Source organism: Miniopterus natalensis, chromosome 18 (genome assembly GCF_054644295.1).
Source record: "Miniopterus natalensis isolate mMinNat1 chromosome 18, mMinNat1.hap1, whole genome shotgun sequence".
Classification (NCBI taxonomy): domain Eukaryota; kingdom Metazoa; phylum Chordata; class Mammalia; order Chiroptera; family Miniopteridae; genus Miniopterus; species Miniopterus natalensis.
Genome location: NC_142098.1, coordinates 6,541,198 through 6,558,663, shown reverse-complemented (window position 1 = coordinate 6,558,663; position 17,466 = coordinate 6,541,198). Strand labels below are relative to the sequence as shown.

Here is a 17,466-nt window from a genome sequence, read left to right as displayed (position 1 = left end):
AGCGCCGAGCGGGCGGCGAGCGGGCGGGAGGCCGGGCGCGGAGGGAGGGAGGCGGACCGGCGTGGGGCTGGCTCTTCCCCACTCGCTTATTTTTTTTATGGGGGTGGGGGTGGGCTGCTTTCTGGTAGCTCTTAAAGAAACGAAGAAACACTCACGAAACGGGACTTCCTCCCCCCATCCCGCCACGGGACTCCCTCCCCCCGCGAGCCGGCGCGCCTAGCGCCCGAGTTGGGAAGTTCTGCGCGCCCGCCGCGCGGGTCCCAGCCCCCGCCGCCAGGCCCCACCCCCGCCCCGAGGCTTCGTTCCGGGGAGGGCATGCTAATTTGGGTCGGCCCAGCCCGGGAGGGGGCGGGGGAGGGGGCGCGAGCCAGGGCGCCGGGGGCGCGGAGGCGAGGCGGGGAGGCCGGCCCCCGGCGGCCGGGCCGCGGAGTCCCCGGCGGTCGCGGGGAGGGTTAACCGAGAGCCGGGCGGCGCGGCGCGCAGAGCCAGCCCCGCGGCCGGCTTATTGGGCCAGCGCGCGGAGAGACAGGGGTCTGCAGCAAATCACGAACTAATTGATTAAGGCGAGCGGGTTTGAATAGCGCTGGCCCGGTGCCAATCGCCTTTCAAAGAGCCCCTCTATGATTAATCGCAATGCATTATTGATAATCATAATTATAGCAGGACACATGCGCGCTGCGCCCGGGGCCGGGGAGCCGGGGAGGGGGCGGGCGGGCCGGCGGGCGGGGGGAGCCGCCGCCGCCGCCGCCGCTCGATTTCCGTAATTTTGAGAAGATTTTTTTTAGTAATTTTTTATTCTGCCCCAGCTGATGTTTGAGCCAGCATGTCGCGGAGGAAGCAAGCGAAGCCTCAACATTTCCAATCCGACCCCGAAGTGGCCTCGCTCCCCCGGCGAGATGGTGAGTGCTCCGGCCCGCGCCGTGGACACACACGCGCGCACACACACGCGCTCACACTCACGCACACCCGGACCCACGCACACGCGGCGGGGCCCCGCGCCCGCCGCCCCCGCGGCCCCGCTCGCCCGGGCGGCTCGGCGCTTCTCGGTTTCCTTTCTGGTGTCCGGCCCGCCTTCCCCGCTCCCGCCGCCGCGCGGAGGGCAGACCCTCCCCCGGCAGGACCTTCCCGGAGCCGCCGGGTCCTCCCGGGGGAGGAGAGCGGGCGCGCCGCCTCGCTCCTGCGTCCCCGCGTTTCCCGGGAGCGGGGCCGCGACCCGCCGGGCGGCCGCCAGGGGCCGGGCGTCCGGCGGGGCGCGGGGCCGGGCGGAGGCCCTCGGCACCGGCTGCGCGGGGCTCCCGCGCTCCCCGCGCGCGCCCGGGGCCCCCGGCCGGGCCTCCGCCGCCGGGCCCTGCTGCCGGCGGGAAGAAAGTTGACTGCGTGTCGCGCGCCGGACCCGAGCTGGGGACTCCCCGCGCACCCCCCGCCGTCCGCCTGGGCCTGCGCCGCCTAATGGGGTGCTCTGGGGGTCCAGAGCCGCAAGAAGATGGGGACCTGTGTCGGGGCGCCCGCGCCGGACTCGCTGGGGTCGCGGCGGGGCGAAGGGGCTGCTGCCGGTCGCTCCCGAGACAGGGCAGGCGCCCCGAGGAGGGGGCCCGGCTGCCCGACTTCACTCCCGCATCTCCTCTCCCAGCACATGCACCCCCGCCCCAAGAAATCCTTCGATTCGGTGTGCGCCCCCGAGGGCCGTGGTACCCCGGTCCTTCCAGGAATCGCAGTGGTGGTTTTTCAGGGCCGGGGGGGCTCTCTAACCAGAGGAGAGTCCCCCTGAAACCGGCATTCGCCTCCTCCGGTGGGGGCGACAGCCGCGGGGTCCCGGAGGGGACGCACGAGTCCAGAACAAAGTTTGTGTGAGGGAGCCAAGGCCGAGAGTGCGAGAGATCGGGCAGGAAATTTGGGGTACGGACGGAAGGCTCCTCGAGTCGCTTCTTGTCCCTGAAGGTGTTTCACTTTAGGGGCCTCGGAGCTCCCAGGCCGCGCGGAGGCGATGCCGGGGCTCGGCTCCCGGCGCGGCGGGGACCAGGGCGGCCCGGGCGGGCTCCGGGCTCCGGGCGGCCCGGATGCTCGCCTCGGGGCGGCTTTTGGGGGGATGCAGGAGGGACCCGGACCCTGACGGACTCAGAAGCTGCCCTTCGATCGGCACCTCTGTCCACTGCGCTCTGGGCCGCCCGGCCCCACGCTGCGGTCCTTCCCCAGAGGCCTGCTTCTCAGTGGAGCTGGGGCGCAGGCACCCGCGGGGGAAGCCAGGGCGCTCCCGCGCCCGTCACCCCGGCTGGCAGTCGGGACAGAGGACCCCCGGCATGGGGGGGCAGCCGTAAGAAACTGGGGAGCACGGAGGCCGATCCAGAAAATTGTTTACTATATTTGCCCCCCGCCCCACCCCAGTACTTTTTCTAGCGTCAGCCCTTACCCAGAGTCTCGGGGGTTTCTCAGTCCCCTAGGAGTCCCTGAACCCCGCTCTCCACCCCCAGGCTCAGCGGGTCCGCGAGGTAAATCGGGGTGCAGGGACCGCAGGCCGCTGCGGCCGCTGCGCGCATTTTCCGGGTTTTCTCAGCGGGTCTCCCCGCGCCCCACACTCCGCTCGCGTCGAGTTTCTGGGGAGACCCTGCGCCCCGCTCGCTTACTGCCCAAGTTAACAGCGAGTGTAGGAGACGCCGAGCCGACGGGAGCCGAAGAAAGAGCTTTTTAGTCTTCTTTTGGTAAACTTGTGCTGGTTTCATACATTTTCCCCCCAAAAAAGGGAGCATTAGACCCGGGCTTCGCGGAGCGATGACGCCCGCGCGGTGCGTTTCTCGGGCGCCTCCGGAATCTGAATTTTAAGAGTCAAGGCTCCCCATAAAGCGACGGCATAAAAGGGGCTCGCTGCCTCTTCCCATTATTATTTATTAGGACTTTTTTAGTTTATTTGAGCTTTGAGGTAAGTTAATTAAGTAACTGAATCAAGTTTCCTTTCTTCCTTCCTTCCTTCCTTCCTTCACTTTTTACCCCCAAAAGCTGGTTCATTGTCCTGAGAAGCAGTAAACCGAGGGCCGGGTAGGAAACATCCCCCTCCCAGTCCCTTTCTCACCTCTCCCCACCCCCTTGCTTCGGTAGTAAATGGTTTTAGGTTATGACTGCTTTCACGTGGTTGAACAATAAGTTTGGGAGAAGCTGCCCAGAGGGTAGGTTTTGTAACGGGGTTACAGGATTTAGTATGTTGTAATAATATTAGTACACAACTAATCCTCCTGCAGGTCTGACTTACAGGCGGGCCTTGCACACTCCAGTTCCCTCCGCTTGGGAACGGTTGTGAGATCCGTGGAGGCCAGGGTTGGGGACGCGTCTCAGCTCCCTTCGAAAGTCGCCAGTTTTCCGCAGTGGGCTCAGCCACCTCCGGGTCTCTCCGCACACACAACACATGCTTCAAGCAGTTGTAGGGCTTGGGGTTTTTCTGTCTAGGGGTTGCGTTTCTTTCACGTAAGTAAAAGGTGGTTAAATTTTTAGAAGCCGAACCCTTACTCAAACAGCAGGGTTCCTTTTTCTTTTATCTTGAAATGGTCTTAAACTGTGGCACATGAAACACGGGACATCGTAAGTTTACCTCTAGCGGGTGCTCTGGCCGGGTGCTGTTATGGCTTCTGCCTGGAGTGGAACCTTGGAGAGTTTGTGGACCCCACTCCCAGTAGCCAAGCGACTCCCCAGGCCGTGGGCAGCCAGGGCCGCTGCTGTGTGCATGGGTGTGTGTGTGCGCACGTGTGTGTGCATGTATGTGTGTGCGCATGTATGTGTGTGCGTGTGTGTGCGTGCGTGCGTACAAAGAAGCCATGAGCCATGCTAGACAGCCACACCGATAACGTCACTGGAACAAGTTCAAGAAAATTAGAGTGTTTGGTCAGTCTTACAGTGCTCACATTTTAATTCTTACTGTAGTGAGGCTGAAACACCAGAAACACCCTAAAATAAACTTGGGAATTGTCCTGTCTCTTACGAAAGCGAGATTATGGCAAATATGACCCGTCTCTTAAGTGCCATTCAACAAGTCTTGGATTATGTGGGGGAAGATCCCTGCACTGGGAAGTGTTTACCGAGGTAAACAGCCCTGAGGAAGGGACACGTTTGGATCTCAGGGTTTTCTATGTGGCTGCGTTACTAGAAATGTGTGTGTACATGTGTGTGTCGGTGTTTCTTCCTTGGGTGGTGTTTTTAAGATTCCTGTAACTACGCGGATGGCCCATTCATTTATTAAGAAAGACTTTTGGTGCTCTTTGGGGCTCAGCTTTGTTTTTGTTTTTGTTTTTCAAGGAAAAGATAACATTGGGAGAAAGCTAAAACCACCAAGAACTGCAGATAAAACATTGTCACATAAAGCATCATAAAAATTCCTCTTATTTATATTAATAATGAAATTCTATTATTTACTAAAATAATTTCCTCATCGTGAGCAGCTTAATGACTACATATTGATTTCTGGGCCCAAAAGGTTAGAGAGAACTGTAATGAATTAGGGTGTGTGTGTGTGTGTGTGTGTGTGTGTGTGTGTGGTGGTGGTGTTGTTTTTTGAAAAACAGACACCTGCAAGATAAGGCAGTTGCAAAGAATTTATGTGTCATCTGGCCTGTTTTTTAAGTTTGTCGCGTGATGGGAGATTCTGGATGAGAAAATGCAAACTGGTTGGGGGACTTGCTTCTGGGGGGCTGCACAGACTCCCTAAAATGTTAAAGACAGACACCAGCAAAGCCTGAGAGACTGTTGTAAAGGGAATTTGTGATACTGAATGTTTTGGGGTTTATTTTACATCAAGTTCCTGCTATAGTGTGTAGGCCAATGTATAGGTCCTTCTTGGGGGACGTTATTTCATTTCTTTCTATAGTTGCAGGTAGCTGGTTGTCTCCACCAACTGTCCTTTCAAAGGCAAAACCCTGCTACGGGTGTGTTTTTAACGTGAAAACCTTCCTGGGAACCTGGGGACGAAATTGGTAGACGAGTCATTCCCTGAGTTTTTTGAAATCGTTAGAAACCAAGCCCTACGTATCCACCAAACCGAATCCCCCCTGCAGCCCTAATTCGGTTTTTCTAAGACGCATCCTGGCCAGCTAGCCGGGTCTCCTGAAATATTCTTAGATTACCCAAACTGGAGTCATTCGGCAGTTTAGCCAAGGAGGTGGTAAATTACCCCAGAACCACCACCCCTCCCCCACACAAGCACGAAGTTTGTGGGCCAGGCTTTAGGAAAAAAACCCGAGATGTGTCGGGCTGTTTTAACCTTTGCCGGCCCCCTCCCATGCTAAGGTGACAAGGTCCAGATCATAATATGTCCTTCGGTGTCTTCCCGGTGACCCCCAGATTGAGCCTCGCTAGTCACTTAGCAGGAAGTTGGTAGTTTATTTTAGTTTCACCTTATCAGCTTGGCTTCTTTTCCTAACCTTATTGCCCGGTCACCCTCAGATGCCAGACCCCCGAAGGGGAAGATTGACAGGTAGTTCCCATAGCTCGGCTTTACCCTCAAACAACAGGGATTTAGTTTCTGTGCCTTTGCCAATGTTTATGTAGCCGAAGTTTAGATCTCGCCTTAAGGAGTCTCTCTTTTACTCGTCACTGGAATAGCAAAGCCACAAAGAAGTTTTTGAACAAACCCTCGCAACTGGAACCCCATCTAGTGTTCAGTTTGATTCCTCCACGGGGAAGACATTTTCCCCCTTTTCGCTCCTTGTGTGCGTTAGGGGGGCTCGAAGCCCTGTTTGCAAAGGGGCGTCTTGGCGTTTTTCAAAGATGTCCCTGGTACTCGCCCACGCGAGAAGATCCTGGGCCGGATCGAGCACTGGAGGAACTTGGGGGGTGCCAGGAAATTTGTCATTTGGTTGCATAGTGCACAGAGGAAACTTAGGACGTGGCTGAAAATATGCACAGCATATGTGGTGCTGTTTACAGTTTCTTGGGAATTTTAAGCTGGACGTTCAGGTTCAGGCTTTTCCCAGGTCTGTGCCAAAAATTAAAAAAATTAAATTAAATTAAAAAGGCCAATAAATCAAAAATGTTTGCGATCGCCTTTCTCCATTGGCCCACAGAAAAGGAAGAGCCTGTTAAAATTACAGGCTCCAAAATCACGGTCACGAGAGGGTCTGTTAAAAATGTGAATGTGATCTTCAGGTTCGGGGAAGTAAAGGGGAGGCTCTTTCTGGGGGGCTCCAAGAAAGAAAACCCAGCGTGGTAGAAGGTTGTTTTGTTTTGGTTTGCTCCCCCCACCCCCACCCCGCCGGCTGGCTAAACCTTGCTGTGTGGGGCATAGTTTTATTTTTGTTTTCTCAGTAGACAGATATCCTGGAACGCTTCAGTTTTCTGCCTCCTGTTCTGCAATGTTTGGTTCAGATGATGAAAAACTGACAAATTTGAATTGGGCATCAAGCACCTAAATCGTACAACAAGAACTGAAGCATTTGGGATTTTAGTATAAATTGGATGGAGCTGTAAGATCACCCTCTCCCCGCCCCCTCCAAAAAAACCACCAGGAAATTCCAAATATCTTTTTGTGTATCCATACTTAAAAAACCCACTGCTTCTTAAATCTTGTTATCTGACCAGGATTACAAAATTACTCTACTTTGCATGCAAAATCCACAGAAAAGGAGCTGGCATGTTATTTTCACCATAACACAGGGAACAAGGCAACTGTATTTACTATAATGGGGTCACCAGTTGCAATCCTGTGTAACAGATTATTCAGAGATACAAGGTAGCAGACAGTCAGAAAAATGAATTAGAACATGTTAGTGTGTGTATCTTATTGTGACTTAAAATATTCCCTTTAGTAAAGATTCAAACTAGTCCTCATGTTTTATCTTTATTTAAAAGCTGTTTCATTAGAATTCTGTTCAGAATGCAGATAGATTTAAAGTTAAGAGCTATTAACAGTGTAGTGACACCTGCTTTTGAAATAAATCAAAATAGATACCAGGAATTTTTTTTTTTTTTTTTTTGGCGTTCATAAACATCAGGAAATTAAATTAGTTGACTCTACAGTGAGATCAAATGTCAGCTTATTAAAATGTTTCGAAAATCTAAGCTAAAATGTGAGCAACTCTTTAACAGTCTCTTTCTTAGAAGCAAGCAGGCATTTATTTTAAGCATCTGTATTTTCCGTCCATTTAGCACCATCTTAAATATAAAAATGTTCAGGTTGAAAAACTTGAAAATTCTCAAGTGAATCTCAAAGCAGCACAAACGTAGAACTCGAGCACTGTAAAGTAAGTAACAATTGGCTGAATCCTGTAGAGTAACCTTTTTTATTTTCTCTCTCTATTATGAGAATATCAGATGTTTGCAAGTTACAAAAAATTAAAATGCCCTTTAATCGTGAGCACAGATGTGCTAAATATTTGAAGCAACTACATTGTAATGTGTACAATTGATGAAGTCAGTTTTCTGATTTCCCTTGCTAGTTATTTAGTTCTGAATCTGTCATTATTTGTCTAAGCCCAGCTGACCAAGCAAAACTGTGTTTTAAAGTGGCTTTATGTTTTGATAAATGTGAGCTGGTTGAAAAGTATTTTCCACTGAATGCAGAGCTTAATAGAACATGCTGACATAATAGTTTTAATGCATTTTGTTGAAAATGTGTGAACAAACAGAATAGCTTTTGTTCCTTCATAATTGGCTGTAAAAGTAGATGGAAACATAACCATTACATATGGAAATGTGCAAAGAGAAAGAAATAACATTTCTGTGAATATATTAGGAATTGCATTTCCTCGTTTAAAATAAGCATCCGAAATGGATGCATCATTTAAAATTGGTTGTCAAAATACGAAGCTTTAAACAGAATTTTTGTCACATTATTTTTGTCCCAAGTGAAGCAACTTAACTTTAGCGAATTTCGTTTAATATTTTGTTTATATTATTTTAAGGCAGGAAGAGAGAGAGAGAGACAGAAACTGCTTCACACAGCACCTCGAATGTGCACAGGAATCCGGCGACAATTAGGATGATTAGACATTAAATTAAAACAGAATCGTTATTGGTGTTCTCTGCTCCCACTAAGATTTGTCTGGTATTGTTAATGCATTTTGCACCCTGTCCCCGTGGAGATTCAAAGATGGGTATTGGGAAAGCCGGCGTGTTAAGTATAACTTAGCTGCTCAGCACCCCCTGAGTGAAGTGTGGACACCGTCCGCTCAGCCCCGCACCACGGAGGCACAGACTTGAGGAATTTTCAGAAGTCAGTATTTAGGTATTAATTATATTTTCTGGAATGCTAAGCAACTCAAGCCTTGTTTCTTTCCTTTTTTTCTTTTTTTTTCTTTGTCTTTTTTATGTTCACTACCAAAAGGCAAACGGCTGGCTCTTTTGAGTTGACTCTAAGTTTACTGAAAAAGTAGCATTTTCATTTTGCATTTATTCAGATTCACAATTAGGTTGGTTTTTTTTCCCCCTGCAAGTTTTCTGGGAGATTCAATTTGGAAGTCATGGAAACTAACTATTATCTGACTCCGTTCTGCAGAAAAGCATGCAGGGAGGTAATCCTTGAATTAAACAGTTTTTTTTTTTTTTTCACAGCCTTCGGAGATGACCACACACCATTTGTACAACAGAAGTTGGTGTTCCCCATGCTGGGAAACAATGGGACGCCAGCCTGCCTTTGAATAGGGTGTGAGCTTGGAGTTGGAGATTTTTATGTTGAATTTACAAATGGATCTTAGTGAGAAGAAATCTGAGCAACCAGTGGAAACAAACATGAAATAAAGGGATTTTTTTATAATGAAAGGTTCAGGACAATCTGTTAAACAATTGGTAACAGTTAAGAGCAAACTGTTTTTAAAGGCATTCAGAGCAGGAGAAAGGCGAAGCATTCTCAGACTCTACGCCGAGAATCATTTCTTCACTTCCCCGCAACTGCACACCTTCCTTAAAGTTGATGTTCAGTCAGAAACGTAAACCCCATGCCGGCTTTATAGATAGAAGGAGCGCTTTTGATGAACTATCTGGAGGCATCCTGTTGCCAGTTGGAGCCTCGAGATATATATATTCCTTGATTAGCGGCGGGGTAGCCGGGGTTGCATTCTTTAATTTTAAAAATAAACATGCCACGGGGTGATATATAGATGCCAGGCGGGCCTTGTAGCGGGTTATGACTATTGTGCTTCTCCGCATTGTGTGTGTGTGTGTGGGTGTGGGTGTGTGTGGCTTTCTCTTTTGTATTCAGCGTGCAGAGGATTTGTTACCGACGTGGCCACAGCGTGTGTGTCGCCGACCTGACTTAGCCCGAGTCCTAGGTAGGGGCGGGAGGCGATTTCCAAGTTGTCAGTCTTCAACTTGGGGCCGTGCATTTCTTTCCTCCTTGTCAACAACAGATTGGAACCTGAATGACTACAAATTAGTTTAGTGACAGAACCAACTGTCACAGATATCTTCGAATCGGTTGAAAATGAGTAAGGTTGACAGAAACTCGGGGGCCTAATAAGTCCTCACGGCGGCTGCCGGGCCCTCTCCGGAGGAGTAGACAGTAAGGTGTGTGGGGTATTGGAAATCGATATTTAGCTATGGACTTTCATGATGCACCCGGGTCTTCGGTTCGTAGTATTTTATATTTTGATGGGTTATCGGAAGGCCGGGACTCTCTGAGATACCAGATGGGTAGGAATTCCTCCAACACCCTTCAAGTGTAATTACGGACGTCCCTGGGTAACACGGACTGGTTTTCGGGGGTGACGGTTTCGAGTTTCACAGGTAGAAAGCGGTGGGTCAGCCCCCGCCTTGTTTTTGAAGCCATAGGTGGCCGTGTCCTGGCTTCCTTCCTAACCCTGCACCTTTGATGTTTGCAGGCAACGCAGAGAAGGGACAACCGAGTCGCACCGCTAAGAGCAAGGACGCCCACGTCTGTGGCCGGTGCTGTGCCGAGTTCTTTGAGTTATCAGATCTTCTGCTCCACAAGAAGAACTGCACTAAAAATCAGCTCGTTTTAATCGTCAATGAAAGTCCAGCCTCCCCACCCGAAACCTTCTCCCCCAGCCCCCCTCCGGAGAACCCCGACGAGCGAGTGAATGACGCGGCCGCCAAGCCAGACCGAGCCGACGGGCACCACGGGCTTGGCCGGGACGAGTCCATGGAGGTGGAGGCCCAGGGGGCCGACAAGGGCAGTGGGGGCGCCCAGAGCGGCGGCCACCCCGGCGCGCCCCCCGTTGGCACCGGCGGCTCCTCCACAGGTACCTCAGCGACCACAACCTCTCTACCTCAACTCGGGGACCTGACGACACTGGGCAACTTCTCCGTGATCAACAGCAACGTCATCATCGAGAACCTCCAGAGCACCAAGGTGGCGGTGGCCCAGTTCTCCCAGGAGGCGAGGTGCGGCGGGGCCTCGGGGGGCAAGCTGGCCGTGCCCGCCCTCATGGAGCAGCTCCTGGCTCTGCAGCAGCAGCAGATTCATCAGCTGCAGCTGATCGAGCAGATTCGTCACCAAATCCTGCTGTTGGCCTCTCAGAACGCAGACTTGCCAACATCTTCTAGCCCTTCTCCAGGTATCTTACGAACATCTGCCAACCCCTTGTCCACACTAAGTTCCCATTTATCTCAGCAGCTGGCAGCCGCGGCCGGGTTAGCACAGAGCCTGGCCAGCCAGTCTGCCAGCATCAGCGGAGTGAAGCAGCTCCCCCCAGCCCAGCTACCTCAGAGCAGCTCTGGCAACACCGTCACCCCATCCAACAGCGGCTCTTCCCCCCACGTGAACATCCTGGCGACAGCGGCTACCACCCCGTCCTCCGAGAAGGTGGCTTCGGGCGCCGGCGCCTCCCACGCCGGCAGCCCGGTGGTCTCGGCATCCCCCTCACCAGCTTTTGCAATAAGCAGCTTATTAAGCCCTGCGTCTAATCCACTTCTACCTCAGCCGGCCCCTGCTAATTCCGTGTTCCCCAGCCCTTTGCCCAACGTCGGAACAACTGCAGAGGATTTGAACCCCTTGTCCGCCTTGGCCCAGCAAAGGAAAAGCAAGCCACCAAATGTCACTGCCTTCGAAGCCAAGAGCGCCTCAGACGAGGCGTTCTTCAAACACAAGTGCAGGTTCTGCGCCAAGGTCTTCGGGAGCGACAGTGCCTTGCAGATCCACCTGCGCTCCCACACCGGGGAGAGGCCGTTCAAGTGCAACATCTGCGGGAACAGGTTCTCCACCAAGGGCAACCTCAAGGTCCACTTCCAGCGCCACAAGGAAAAGTACCCTCACATCCAGATGAACCCCTACCCCGTGCCTGAGCACCTGGACAACATCCCCACCAGTACCGGCATCCCGTATGGCATGTCCATCCCCCCAGAGAAGCCAGTCACCAGCTGGCTGGACACCAAACCGGTCCTGCCCACCCTCACCACTTCGGTCGGCCTGCCGTTGCCCCCGACCCTCCCGAGCCTCACCCCCTTCATCAAGACCGAAGAGCCAGCCCCCATCCCCATCAGCCATTCCACCGCCAGCCCCCCAGGCTCCGTCAAAAGCGACTCCGGGGCTCCTGAGCCGGCGGCGAGAAACCTGGGTGGGCTCCCCGAGGAGGCTGAAGGGTCCGCGGTGCCACCCCCTGGTGGCAAAAGCGAAGAGAGCGGCGTGGTCGCCAGCTCAGCCCCAGCGGCGGGCGCCGGCACCCTGAGCTCCCCGGCGGCGGACTGCGGCCCAGCCAGTGCCACCGCGTTCACCAACCCCTTGTTGCCGCTCATGTCCGAGCAGTTCAAGGCGAAGTTTCCTTTCGGGGGGCTCCTGGACTCGGCGCAGGCATCGGAGACGTCCAAGCTTCAGCAGCTGGTGGAAAACATTGACAAGAAGGCCACCGACCCCAATGAGTGTATCATCTGCCACCGGGTCCTCAGCTGCCAGAGCGCCCTGAAGATGCACTACCGGACGCACACCGGCGAGAGGCCCTTCAAGTGTAAGATCTGTGGCCGAGCCTTCACCACGAAAGGGAACCTGAAAACCCACTACAGCGTGCACCGTGCTATGCCCCCGCTCAGGGTGCAGCACTCCTGCCCCATCTGCCAGAAGAAGTTCACCAACGCCGTGGTCCTGCAGCAGCACATCCGCATGCACATGGGGGGCCAGATCCCCAACACCCCCATCCCCGACAGCTACCCCGAGTCCATGGAGTCTGACACGGGCTCCTTCGACGAGAAAAATTTCGATGACCTAGACAACTTCTCCGATGAAAACATGGAGGACTGTCCCGAGGGCAGTATCCCCGACACGCCCAAGTCCGCGGACGCGTCCCAGGACAGCCTGTCCTCCTCGCCTTTGCCCCTGGAGGTGTCGAGCATCGCTGCTCTGGAGAACCAGATGAAGATGATCAGCGCCGGCCTGGCGGAGCAGCTGCAGGCCAGCCTGAAGTCGGTGGAGAACGGGTCCGTGGAGGGGGACGGCCTGACCAACGACTCGTCCTCCGTGGGCGGCGACATGGAGAGCCAGAGCGCCGGCAGCCCGGCCGCCTCCGAGTCCACCTCTTCCATGCAGGCTCTGTCCCCAGCCAACAGCACCCAGGAATTCCACAAGTCGCCCGGCGTGGAGGAGAGGCCACCGAGAGCGGCCCCGGGCGAGTTCGCCAACGGTCTGTCGCCCACTCCGGTGAACGGCGGGGCTTTGGATCTGACGTCGAGCCACACAGAGAAAATCATCAAGGAAGAGTCTTTGGGGGTCCTCTTTCCTTTCAGAGACCGGGGTAAATTTAAAAATACTGCTTGCGACATTTGTGGCAAAACCTTTGCTTGTCAGAGTGCCTTGGACATTCACTACAGAAGTCATACCAAAGAGAGACCGTTTATTTGCACAGTTTGCAATCGTGGCTTTTCCACAAAGGGTAATCTGAAACAGCACATGTTGACACATCAGATGCGAGACCTCCCGTCCCAGCTCTTCGAGCCCAGCGCCAGCCTCGGCCCCAGTCAGAACTCGGCGGCCATCCCCGCCAACTCCTTGTCATCTCTCATCAAAACGGAGGTGAACGGCTTTGTGCACGTTACTCCTCAGGACAGTAAGGACCCCCCCACCGGCCACGTTCCCCCCGGGCCTCTGTCGTCCTCCGCCCCGTCCCCGGTCCTGCTGCCGGCCCTGCCCAGGAGGACTCCCAAACAGCACTACTGCAACACGTGTGGCAAGACCTTCTCCTCATCTAGCGCCCTGCAGATCCACGAGAGAACTCACACTGGAGAGAAACCCTTTGCTTGCACCATTTGTGGAAGAGCTTTCACCACAAAAGGCAATCTTAAGGTACCTCCGTCCACCTGTACGTCCCCAGCCACCATCGGCCCTCTCTCCGGGGGCCCTTCCGTGTCCGTAGTGCATGCTCCCAGAGTCGGCAGCCCAGGCGCCCAGGGAACCCGCTGCACGTGCCCGCTCGTGGGGACACGGTGCCCGAGCGGGTCAGGCGCATGGCAGGGGCCAGGCCAGGCTGCAGCTGGCTGAAGGTCAGCCTGCACTGAATAATTTGGTACCTAAGCGAAACAGCGGCCTATCTCCGTTGTCTCGCTAAGTGCACCAAATGAATTGCTTCACCTACCAGGGAAGACAGCCCGGCGTTGCCATGGGGTATTGATTAAAGCCTCCATGTGGCCTGTGCTCTGCCCGGATCACTTAATAATTACAGCTCTCCTCGGCCTGTGCATCTCCTTTCCACAACTATGCAGGCCAGCACGGTTTGTTTTTCTAAAAACAATCACGTCACTCCTCACTAATGGGTATTATGATAATTGATTAGACAACACTTCCTACTGATATGTGTTGGAAATAAAGCAAATATGCTTAAGTTCTAGAGCAACAGTTGAGCGCTCTCACTGTGTACATTTTTCTGTTGACAGAGTATTTCTCTAGAGATTGCTGCCAGTAATGCGAGATGAATAATTACTTTCTGGCGTTTCTCTCCACGCAAGGCCCTCCGATGGGCAATCAGTGAGGGGTACTTTCCTCCCATCTGAAAAGGACGTTTATAGGGTAAAGGGTGTCAGATACAATACTCACCGTTGCAATGAGAGTGCACGTAACAGTTCTGACCCTGAAAGGGGCTATCTGCAACCGACTGGCCCGTGTGAGGCCATTATAAGCTAAATAGGGGTAATAAAAAGGGGTAATTAAGGCATCTCTGCCCAGGAGGAGAGGTGGCCCAGGGCTGCAGAGAGCGAACAGGTTATTACTAATCTTTGGCTTGGATGGCCCAAAGATTTCCCACCGTCTGGCACGTAGTAGGAATAGACGTTAGACATTTAGATCTCCAGCGTTGCTGAGCGCCGTTGGGATGTGAGCGGAAACAGATCCAGCTACTAAGCTTCCTCTCTCCCTCCCTTCCTCTCCCCCCTCCCCCCTCTCCCGGCAGGTGCACATGGGCACTCACATGTGGAACAGCACCCCCGCACGGCGGGGCCGGCGGCTCTCCGTGGACGGCCCCATGACCTTTCTAGGAGGCAATCCCGTCAAGTTCCCAGAAATGTTCCAGAAGGATTTGGCGGCCAGGTCGGGAAGCGGGGATCCTTCCAGCTTCTGGAACCAGTACGCTGCGGCGCTCTCCAACGGCTTGGCCATGAAGGCCAACGAGATCTCCGTCATTCAGAATGGTGGCATCCCCCCCGTCCCCGGGAGCCTGGGGAGCGGGAGCAGCTCGCCTATCAGCGGGCTCACGGGCAACCTGGAGAAGCTTCAGAACTCGGAGCCCAGCGCGCCGCTGGCCGGCCTGGAGAAAATGGCTAGCAGCGAGAACGCCGCCAGCTTCCGATTCACGCGCTTCGTGGAGGACAGCAAGGAGATCGTCACCAGTTAGGGCGGCTCCGGCTGCAGCGCCGGGCGAGCCTTCCCGCTCAGACCCAGGCCACGGCTGCGGCCGCCTCCCCTCACCCGGGCCCCCCGCCTTCCGGCTCCCCCAGATTGCCGAACTCGACCCCACGACGAACACATTCTTTCGTACCTTGTTCAACTTCTAGAGTTCTAAGAAAGCTTATTTATTAGTGATATAACCTTGCTTTGCAGACAGGATGCAAGCGTTAACTTTGGTCTTCTGTATTTTGGACTAAATACTAATTGACTAGAGTGCTGTAAACTTGCTGTAACATTTATGGCAATTGCAAGTTGCCCTGCTAGGCGGTCTTAATCTGGCATTAACTTATTTTCTATACCCAGTTTAATATGAATCTGGTGTTGATGCAATGCCTCCGTGATGCATTAGGTCTCTAATAAAAGTCTGTATATAAATGTACACTTTGATCCTGCTGGAACGTTTTCTCAGCAAACACATTGTCTAATCTTTCTAAACAGAATTAGGGAAAGGACTGAAAAGTACAGACTGAACAGTGTGGTTCTTTGAAAGGTTTGGGTTTTTGTTTTTTGGGGTTTTTTTTTTTTTTTTTTGGTTTTTTTTTGTCCTTTAGTTTTTTGCCCTTTAGGTTTTTTTTGGTTGTTTTTTTTTTTTTCCTTTGTAGATTTAACCGTTTCCGTTCTGAACTGCTCTTTGTATTGTGCTTTTTACTTGAGTCTTCCTCAGTGTTCCTAGGTTTCTGTACAGTATAAGCACGCAGAATTCCTTAGAGAAAATGCAAGTGTTGTTTTGGTAGTGGGAACTGAGACGTAACCCTTTGCCTTGTAGGTATATATTCACAATAGCAAACGTGTGCTGGAATTTCACAGTGCTGCTAAGTATAGCATCTGGAACAACCTTCGGTGGAGAAAATGTAGCTGCTCTTGTACATACAGTGAGAAATATCACTTTCATTAAAATGTACATATGTTCCTTACGAGAGCAAATGCTTCTTCTTGATCAAGAGAGCAGGTATAGTGTCGGCTTATTTTGTATTAGGTATGGAAGAAAACAAATTGGACTGTTACATGCACTTTCTTGGAAAGTTGAAAGGAAAAGGGGGGGTCCGATTTCTTTAACATTTAATACTTACTAACAACAGAGATACTGTAATTTTACTCAAGTAATCAAATACATTTTTTTTTTTTGCAACAGATAAAACAAAATACCGTGTCTGTGTTTCTAGAGCGCATTTTCTATTTAGCCAGGCCCTGAAATGTAGTTTAACCTTTCCCCAGGCACCCGTAAATTGTGTATGTGGGTGTGTCTCTCTCTGAGTAAGGAATTGTAAAAAAGCGCAGCAGAAACAGGTTTGCTCGGGCCTGTGGTTTTCCTCTATTTTTTATTTCGAGGATCTAGATCTTTTCCCCAGTAACTGTTAGGTGTTTGGCCGCCCTTCTCACAAACCCCCAGCCAAGAACGGGGGGGGGGGGGGGGGAATGAAATGCAGAGTTGTCCCTGGCGGTCCCCCGCCCGGGGGTGCCCTGGAGCGGGACGCGGGGACCCACTCGGACCGGCTGTGGCCCAGCTGCGGGTCTCGTCTCCCGGACGCGGAGGCTCTTTCCTGGGGCTGGAGAGGCGTCGCCCCGGGGTCCCCACGCGGGCCGTGCGCAGCCCGGCTCAGCCCCTCGCGCTTCTCCCTCGGCCTGTTGGGCGGTTCTGAAAGGAAAGGCCATTGCCAAGGGTCTCTAGGCTCCACCTGAGCCCTGCGACGTCAGAGTGCAGCCTGATTCCTCCCTCCCGTTTACGGGAACACGTTTCCTCCTGGGCACTATTTGGGGGCGCAAACGGGCGGGGTGGGAGCTGCTGTCTAGGAGGGTCCGCGACCTCTTTCCTCCAGGGAGGCGGCGCGCCACTGGCCGCCCATGACCCCGCGCATTGGGCCGCCTTCCAGTCCAAGTTTCCTTGAGGGCGCAGGCCAGCGGGGCGCCTCGCCAGGCTGGGGGGTGTCCCCGCGCCGAGGGGGCGCCCAAAGTGCGGGGCTCAGCCTGGGCGCGAGGCCCGGCCTCCTGGGGGGTGGGCGCTGTGCGGGAGCGGACGCCGCAGCCAGGAGAGGGCGGGGCTGGAGGCGCGCGCGGCGGGCGCTGCGGGGGCTGCGGGGGCTGCGGTGCCGTCGTCGCGGCTCGCGAGCCCCCAGGGGACCGGGTTCTGGTTCGCGCCGCAGCCCCGCCACCCGCCCGGTTGCTCCGGAGCGAGCAGCGCGGGAGGGGCCGAGTTCTGCCCAGAGGCTCTGGCCCCGCGCGGGCCTAAGGGGGCGTGTTCGCTGGGAAGGAGGCGTCCAGCCCCTTCCCGTGGCTGGGCGCCCCGGCGCGCGTGGGCAGGGTCGGGGTGCTTCTCCCGGAAACGGCCCCTGGCCCTGGGGACCCGCTAGGGGTCGGAGGCCGCTGGCCACCGAGAGGAGCGGGCTGGCGGCGTGCGCCCTGCGCCTCGCCTGCCTTTCCAAGGGCGGGCCGGCCGCCCCGAGAGCGCGGCCGCAGGGGGACCCCGCGCCCCCCCCCCCCCGCTCCCACTCGCCCGCAGCCACGCGGGCTGCGCGTCCGTTTCCGCGCGGCGGGCGGTCCGGGCGGGGCCGGGCGAGCTCCTTCCCCTCTAACCACCAGCCTCCTTCCTCCCTTCCAGCGTTTTCTGAAAGCGAGCGAAGAGGCGCCAAAGCAGCTTGGCGTTTAGAGGGACTCTCCAGCCCTCGGAGAAGGTG

General features: G+C 54.3%; 1 protein-coding gene across 2 annotated transcripts; it reads left to right on the top strand.

Moving 5' to 3' along the window:
• The first annotated feature begins 753 nt into the window (after positions 1–753).
• SALL1 (spalt like transcription factor 1) lies at positions 754–15,708 on the top strand. 2 transcript variants are annotated; one of them, XM_087827385.1, is made up of 3 exons: positions 754–899; positions 9,792–13,201; positions 14,301–15,708. In XM_087827385.1, exons 1-3 carry the CDS (start codon positions 824–826, stop codon positions 14,739–14,741), a joined length of 3,927 nt encoding a protein of 1,308 aa, XP_087683511.1. In that variant the 5' UTR covers positions 754–823; the 3' UTR covers positions 14,742–15,708. The 2 variants fall into 2 exon arrangements, with proteins under 2 accessions (XP_087683511.1, XP_087683512.1); XM_087827386.1 differs by having other exon boundaries at positions 824–899; positions 8,527–13,201.
• Positions 15,709–17,466: the final 1,758 nt, after the last annotated feature.